The sequence below is a fragment of the Convolutriloba macropyga genome, unplaced genomic scaffold (genome assembly GCF_964194025.1).
Source record: "Convolutriloba macropyga unplaced genomic scaffold, txConMacr16.3 SCAFFOLD_6405, whole genome shotgun sequence".
Taxonomy (NCBI): Eukaryota; Metazoa; Xenacoelomorpha; order Acoela; family Convolutidae; genus Convolutriloba; species Convolutriloba macropyga.
Window position 1 is genome coordinate 2,365 of NW_027449346.1, and position 8,699 is coordinate 11,063.

The 8,699-nt window shown below is 35.3% G+C and overlaps 1 protein-coding gene across 1 annotated transcript; it reads left to right on the plus strand.

Annotated features, from left to right (window-relative positions):
- Window positions 1-371: 371 nt before the first annotated feature.
- LOC142354976 (F-actin-capping protein subunit beta isoforms 1 and 2-like) lies at window positions 372-6,182 on the plus strand (the record flags this gene model as incomplete). Its single annotated transcript, XM_075407297.1, has 3 exons — window positions 372-613; window positions 1,271-1,473; window positions 5,135-6,182. Coding segments are annotated over 3 exons (533 nt in total), but the record flags the coding sequence as incomplete, so codon positions are not given.
- Between the last annotated feature and the right edge of the window lie 2,517 nt (window positions 6,183-8,699).

The following is an 8,699-nucleotide window of genomic DNA, read 5'->3' on the forward strand; positions in this document are numbered from 1 at the left end:
ACATGAAAGTCTCTTCTAAGACCTATTTTCCCTCCTTGCTCAAAAGAATTTCCCTCCTTGCTCAAAATATTCTCATTATTCAGATAGTTTAAATTACTCAAAACTTCGCTGATATCAAGGGCGTTGGGAAAAAATCTGCTGCTTTCAGGGGGAGGGGGGTGGTAGCACACTATATACTTTTCATGCATTGGTGATAAACAATTTTTCACTTTGTGGGATCATTTTCTTGTGATATTTTGCCATGTTGTTGTGATATTTTGCAGAAGCATTCGCTGTGGTTGGTTGATAGCTATTGAGAATTACTTTTTTTTCGGTTTTGGGAATAGAGAGAATAAGAATTGAGGTGTACTGTGTCTGAGCGTGTTTTTGAGCTTGTGATTGTTTGACTTGTCTTCTTTGCAGATACTACGAGGGTGGTCTATCTTCTGTATACCTGTGGGACACTGATTCCGGCTTTGCTGGAGCTATTCTGATGAAGAAGTCAGTTAATGACCCCGAGGCCAAGGTCAAAGGCTGCTGGGATTCCATCAACGTCATCGAGGTCGTTCCTGAAATGGGAGGTGCCCGAAGTGCCCATTACAAACTCACTACTACCATCATGCTATGGCTGCAGGTTCGTCCTAGGTCATTTATATGCAGAACATTTCCATTGTCGGAAAATTGAGAAATTCGAAACAAGAGGTTAAATAAAATTTCGGTTTCGGAAAAAACTCCACTTGATTTTATATAGGTAACAAACCCCCACTTGATTTTAGCACGTTTGCTAAATTTAGCACGTTTGGGCATGCCTCGCGGGCCATGGCCATTCGTTAGCGGCATGTGGAACTTTAAAACTCCGAAACCCTAGAATTTAAAGGATGTTTTCATTTAGCTGCTCTCAAACGAAGTTAATAACAATTTTATTGGCGATTTTAGTCTTTTTAATTCAATTTGCCGGACCGTTTGACTTTGTCTTCAAAAAATGGGCAAACTGGAAAAGTCAAAGTGTACTAAGGCTCTGTTAAGAGTTATAATAATTACAACCATGGAAAGTTAAGATGTACCATTTTATGCTGGTAGATTTAGATGGTAAGATGTGCTTTAGATTTATATTTATATGGTCATTAGGTGGAAACCATTTACTTTTTCTACAGATTGTAATGTTAAACTTTTTAACAGTCTAAGTTTTTTATGAGTTTTTGATAAGTTTAAATTTGATATTGTGTTGTATTTGAAATAATGAACAACTCAAAGCGTTGTCCCTGGCGACATGGATGAGTGTTGTTTTTAGGCAGAGAGTGAGAAATCTGGGAATATGAACCTGGGAGGGAGCATCACTCGACAGAACGAAGGAGACAAGGAGGTCATTGGGGAGTTTGGACAGGGTCACGTGAAGAATATTGGGGAGTTTGTTGAGGATATGGAGAACAAGTGTCGAATGTCTCTCAACGATATCTACTTTGGAAAGACTAAAGACACCACCAACAACGTCAGGTATCCTTTTCTAGCTATTTCTAGCTATAGCTGAGCGTAGCTATATTGTGGTTGTCTTGGACTTGAGAGGTGTCTGAGTTCGCTGAAAGCTATCTTGTTTGCGAGGCAGGAAGTTAAGTATTCGATATTCAGTTTCTCAGACGTACATATTTAATTCTCGAAATAATCTCGACGTAAATAATCTCGACGTAGTAATTGTAGTCCTATGTTTATTTGTGGTACAAAATTTTTGTTTGTCCGTTTTGACTTTTCTTTCCGAGTTTTTAAGCAGGTGAAATGAATTCTCAGCATTTTACAGCTAGAATTCGGAAGTTAATTTTCCGCTTTTATCTCACTGGTGGCCCATATTAGCTCTATAGCATCATTTGAATTCGTTAGTGCACCTATTGCCCAGCTGCTACCCCCGTTTAAAGCAGACATTAGAATTGAGCCCCTCCCATTCCTTCGAGAGCAATTCGTCCGACATGAGTTGATTGTTTAGAAGCCGCCGTCAGCCTCTCAGTGGCTATTATGAAGGCGCTCTTCATTAGAACTCGAAGAGGAGAAATGGTGATCTATTTTTTTCAACTGGCGACTTCTATATTAGATGTGTTTTGGAGGAATTCAAATGCGGCATGTGAAACGAAGTGTTTAAGTCAATCTGCTTGTCAAAAATCAAAAGCAGAGAGAGAATTTAGTGGTTCAGTGAATATTCAAGAATTATTCAATCTTTTAACAGTTGCCACCGCTTCTCCGCAGGCTAATATTGCGGTTGAATTTTTTTAATCCAAGGATTTGGATTGTAATGGTGGGCTGTCTTTTTGAAGATGTTCTTTCTTTTCACTTTTTGTTGTCTGAGTTGTCGAATTAGAGTGCTGATTTTGGTCATGCTAGAAGGTTAAAGGGAGCAAAAAAAGGGGAGTACAGCGGACGAGTGATCTTTTCCAAGCTATTTTTAGAGGGTAGTTAGAAAGTGGTGTTTGAGCCGAGTTTCGATTTTTGAAAACAAATTTTTCTACGTGCGGCAATTTAGCCAACAAGTAAAGTTATCAATTGACCAAGAGTGCCTCGCACAGGCAGGCCAATGAGAACTGTTGTTTTTGAGACTAAGCGATAGGACCAAAGGAAAAGCAACAAAAACAGGCAAGTTAAAAATCATCTTTGTTGAGCTTCAAAAGTCATGACTTCTATTTTCGCCGTTTTTCTCCTGATTTAATAGTTTCAAGAACTAATAATTTCTAATAATGCAAAATTGATTTTTTGAAGTCGTCAAAGGGTAGTTGATAGTTTATATGTTTTGGACACTTTTTGTTTCAATATATTTTTATCATTTTTTTAGTTTGGCCTGTTTTTGTAGTTCTTTCGATTGAACTGTTTCTTATCCTCATTAGTGGTTAGTCCCACCACAAAGGCGTAATAAAAGCTATGTGATTTTGAGTGATATTACAGTTCTCTAAGTTTTTGTCAAAATTTTTCCAAAAAAAAATCAAGGATTTTGTCTTGCTCATTTTTTTTTTACTGGATCTAAAGTTAATGATTTTAGCTAATAGTTCTTGTTTTTCACTTTCTCTTTATTTGATTTTGAAAAAGATAATTGAAATTTAGAGTTTTCCGCGCATTTGTTAAGTTTGTTGTCTTATAACTGAATCTCGATAATGGTAGGTTGCATCGGCTGCTAAAGAGGCTTAAATGAATCTGGTCAGTGTTTTAGTTCAAAGATAATTAATCTGTTTTTTAATTTTTGTTTGTTGTCACTTAAGGTTCTCGAATAAGTTAGTATTTTTGACAAGTGGTATTGCTAAGGAGGCATAAAATAAATAAAATAAAATAAAATTATCGACTCGGGAACATGCAGTTGGTTTTCCTAACTTTTCAACTCTTTTTACATTTTTTATGTGCTCCTCTGGTTTTAATGCTTTTCTTGTCTTGTTGTTTTGTCATAAATTTAAGCGTTTTCATTCACATTCTTATGTGTCCTTATTTTCCTCAATTTAGCTGTCGCTTTTTTTAAAACTTAGATACCATTTGTTTTTGAATTGTTTTGGGTAATTTTTTGAGTCTGGCGTTTGTTCTATGTGTCCCTTTTCACCTAACTGAAATGCGAATGGTTGTTTTACGGCTTTCTGAGTTCTCATTTTTTCAATGTTCTCAGTTCTTGCCCCTTTTTGTCTGGAATTGAAATAACTAGTTTGTTGTATTGCTTACTTATTCTAAGTACGCGTAGTTTCAACAGTTTTAAAAATTGTTTTCCTATCGATCGATGGTCTTCAAAAGTCTAGTTTCTGGAATAAAGTTTTATTTATTAGATGGTTCTTGAGCATATAGCATTAGATCATTCTTGCGCAAATGTCATCTTTTCATTTTACTGGAAAGATGTTGACTGTTTTTTTGTTAATATTGTTAATTATGTTAATGGTGAATTGGTTGCTTTAGATTGTAATCCAGTTGTCCTGCTATGTTTTTTACGTGGTCCAATAATTGCGCTTCGCCTCAGTTCACAGCTTGATAAACATTTCGCGTGAAATTTTTTTGACTTCTCTCGGCTAATTCCACTTCTCTCATTCTGCTTATAGGGCTTTTAAGTAGTAGTTTTTTCGCAAAACAATCTGGAATCATCAGAGTCAGTATCGTAGAAGAATGAAATGAAAAGAAATGGTTTAAACACATAAAGTCTGAGTTAGATTCCTTGTATTAAGAAACGGGAGTATGTCTAACTACGGAACGACATCAAAATAGTTTTGGCTTTAGAAATATTTTCTCGGAAAAATCAATGGTGGCTATTTTCCGGCAATCTACCTGATGTTTTTGATTTAAACCAATGGCATGAATAATTTTCCTACAGTTTTGTCAGTAATATTTGTTTTGCTGTGCATTTCTTTGGCTCGCTTGGCTGAGTGAACTCATATGTTTAATAGTAACCGTCTAATTTTTTTGTTTTATATTGTTTATAACCCGCATTGCCAGATCTTCAATAATTTTATTTTTAACGTCTTGCAAACAAGGTTTGCGGGAGTAATATTAGTCTCGTTTTTTTTGCAATTTTGCTACAGGTCTTTTGTCTGACCAATGAATTTTGTCTTAAAATAGGATCGACTGTTAAAGCCTGAAGTCATATGTTGACGAGCAGCTTTCAGAGAGCCTCATTAGTCTGTAAGTATGTCGTTTACCCAAAGTGCCGAGTAGGCTTACTATTTGACAGAAGTAATCTCACGAAATGCACTTTTCATGGTAAATTGCCTGTTCTTGAAATCAATTTTTACCGAATATAGTTTTGTTTCGATTTTTAAGTCTTTTGATTTTTATCAATCGATGGTTAATCATCAGCAGTTTATGATAGATGTCTGCCACTCCACTTACAAAAACTGTATGCTCGCACCTAGAAGTTGTTCAACTGGTTCAAAATACTTTTCAATTCACATTGCAAAAAAATCGCTTTCCACTGATTTTGCGGTTTAGGCGTAAATTCAAGGTGTATTTTTTAATTAGGATCACCCACTCCGCTCCGTCGCTCTCATTTTCTTGCCCCCCCCCCCCACCGCTCAAACAGTGAAAAGAGGCTCCCATAGCTTAAGCTAGCCACTACAAAGGCAACGCATTGCAGTCGTGCAACGAATCAGAGCAATTGGCTCGACCTTTGTCGTTTGTTCTTTTGTTTTGATGAGCCTCCCGTTTATGCTTTTAGATCTGTGAACAGCCTGGAACAGCAACGCCAGCAGGGATTACTGCAAAAGGAGATCATGGAACAAATGCTGAGTTCCAGGAACAAGTGAGTGGTGAAGGAAGACTGCGTCTTTCATCAGAAGACAGATCTTTTTTTGTGTCACTTGACAAATCATTTGTTCCAATTGTCAAATGAATACAAATCAATCCAGATTTAATTCAATTCAGTTTCTGCATCATTTAAACGTTTCGTATGGTTCAAACAGTCCAGCCATCACTAGTTAGCGCTGGAACCCCTTCCCCCCATCCAGTGCGCCTTACAATTTTGCCATATAGACATCTCCAAAAGATATTTTACATCCTGATTTCAGTGCACATGAGTTTTGTGTTCAAACACCTGTTTGTTCGGTGTAGACCATAGAAAAGTTTTTATTCTCAGTGCAAAAAAGATGTGATTGTAGAGAATAAAGCAAAAAGTTTGCCGATTCTCAAGTTCATATTCAGAAATCTTCATTTGAACATGATTACCAACTATGCTTCAAAACAAGATACTCCGTTTGATGGGATTTCATATTTCTGAATCTCAAGGCCTGATTGAAACGAACAAAGAACCATGCGATGTTATAGATCAATTCTATAAGTAATTCGTCTATTTCTTTTCATTTCCATTAATTTGATGCAAACTATTGCTATTATTGTTATAACTGACTGAATGTTTGCGCTATTTTTAAATTTTATTTTGGAAGCAAAATGATCGCTCAATATCTTTGTGTAGTCATCAAAATTCCAACCCTGTGTACAGAATTTGGTGGACTTTTTCCCGGTGACCAAATAATTAAATTGAGGCTTACTGCTTTCTATTTAGTATTATGATTTGACTCTTTTTAAGTTGTACAAATTGAGGAATATATATTCGAAAAAGGTCCCAAGACTTATGTTTTGAGTTAAAATGTTTGATATAAGTAACTTGCATCAGCCATGTGAGTATCTGTAGTTAAATTGATCTTTCAAGTCATTAAAATGCTTTCATACGTCAAATCTTTATCTGAGGAAATAAATTTATAATTGAAGCCTTCGTTTTGTCGTTTATTATCATGTGTATGTGGCATAATTCGGGCTGACGGGATGATTCAGTTAAAGAGCTGTCAACTCACACGCGGACCGTGGTTAAAATGGAGCCATCCAAAAGTTATATTTATACACTCTTTTTACGACATATTTAAATTAAATATGTCGTAAAAAGAGTATATAACTTTTGGATGGCACCATTTTAACCACGGTCCGGGTGTGAGTCCCTCCTACTACACAAAATCAATGCTCTGATTTACCCAGTTGAACTGAAATTTCATCTTTTACGGCTTAAAGTAAAATGACCGGGTTGAGCTACGGTGCAGTCGATCGCTAACGATTTCAGATTTGTGTTTTCAAGCCAAGTTTTTAGCAACCAATTTTGCCCGGTTCTTTTTATTTGCGAGTATCTACTGGTGCATTTAAATTGTTTGTTTAATAGCCGCCTCAGCTTCTCAGCCGGCTATTATAGCGCTCCTGTTTATTTTTTTACAATTCTAACAATTTGAATTGTATTGGGGCGCGGTCTGTTTTTAAGATCTGCTCACACATTTTCATGATTTTTGAAGTCAAATTGGAGTAGTGATTTGATCACGCCGCAACCGGAAATGGAGCGAAAAAGCGAGTGCTTTTGTGTCGTGAAAATTTTTTGCTTGAATTTTAGAGTAGAGTGAGAAAATGGTATTTGAACAAAAATTCGCTTTCTCGCTGTTTTTTTGTTCACATGCGGCATTTTGACATTGATTTTTTTTTTCGATTTTTAATCTATTTTTTTTCTAAATGGTTTTCACAATTCATTCATAGGCCGGTCTAGGTCTATTTTTTGTTTAATCAATGAAAACTCTTTGAGTTATACGTCAGGACTGCTATGTTTTTTGATTCGTCGAATAAAAATTTCTTCGCGTTAACTTAGTTCACAGCTTGTTCAACATTTTGCGTGAAATCTTTGACTTCTCTAGGCTAGTTTTACTTTTTTCTCATTCTGCTTAAAGTGTTTTCTCACAGCAGTTGCTCAGCAAAACTATTCAAAATAAAGAGTCAGTAGAAAAAAACGAAATCAGAAATAAACAGCATATATCCTTTTATCCCAATTTTAGAGCCCCGTTACTCAAAATTTGTTGTTATGTACCATCTCTAATGCTTATTGGTATTGATACTAGCCCGTGTGATGTCTCACTACGAAGTAGGAGTTGTTTCAGCTCCAAAATGATATCAAAATATTTCGCACTTCAAAAATTGTATGGGTACAAAAGTCAATTTTTTAGTTTCTTCCTGTTCTTTCAATCACGTTCTTGTTTACTGGAATCAAAGGCGGATGTTTTTCGGCAAGCTGCTGGTTTTGTTTAATTGCTCTTAAACGAAGTTTTTGGCAATTATATTTGTCCTGATGGTATTTTTTTATGCGATTTTGCGCTTGACTGATTTTTGGTCTGACGCATTTGACTTTTCGTCCTAAAGAACAAGAATAACATGTAGCGGCCCTTAGCCGCGTTTGGTAGTCCTCCAAGCGCTTAGTTTAGTGAAATTACTGGGAAGGCCGTAATTTAAGGTCAACAGTTCAAAAAGGTCAAAAGTTTGTTGGGTTTTTTGAGTGTATTTTGTGTGTATTTTGTGGGACATGTCTAAACTTGATAAAGGTCTTTTTGCTAGACATGAAATTTTAACGACCATTTTAAGAGTTATATGTTTTAGTACTCCAAATAAAAACACGAAATTTTTTGCTAATTTTCACAATTGCAATGTTTTGGTTCTTTTCAGGCCTAGGTGTTTAGAAACCTCCTTTGGGTTTGATAATAGGTAACTGCATTGTTTCTAGTGGCAATGGATTTGTTTTCAACATTTCAACATCACGATTTTTAGCTTGTTTGACAAAACTTGTGCGTTTTCATTGTTCTGACTTTTATTGCCATTTGTTAATAAGTTACTGAAAAATGTTTTTTGGCCATGGAATAGTTTTCAACTTTTAAATATCAGAAATTTTAGCAAATTTTTGATAAATCTTGGAATTTTTTCAATCTTGTTTTGAAAAGTTATCGTTTTTTTTTATTTCTGCAGTCTCGAGAGCCAATGAACATTCTCTTTGGTTTGATATTAGGTTCTTTCATCGTTTGCTGCATAATTTTTCGATGTAAAAGAATGTTTTTCAAAATTTTAACATAACGAATTTTAGCATTTTTTTTACAGAACTTTATTTTTCAATTTTTTTCCATGAATAGTTTTTTAATTTTTTAATGGCACAAATTTTACCAATTTTCATGTTTTTTGAACCATTTTTTGTAATTATTTAGGTTTCTCCAGCCTCAAGAGACAAAATACCTGTTCTAGGATTTGATGAAAGGTTACTGCATATTTTTTTAGATGTAATGGAATGTTTCTTGCAAGATTTTAATATCACGGATTTCAGCGACCTAATTTTTATTTTCTTTTTTTTCCGGCACCAGGCACCTCCTCCAAGCTGTGATAATAAGCTGCTGCCTAGCTTGTTGAGTTAATATAATGGTTATAAATATTTTAATAAC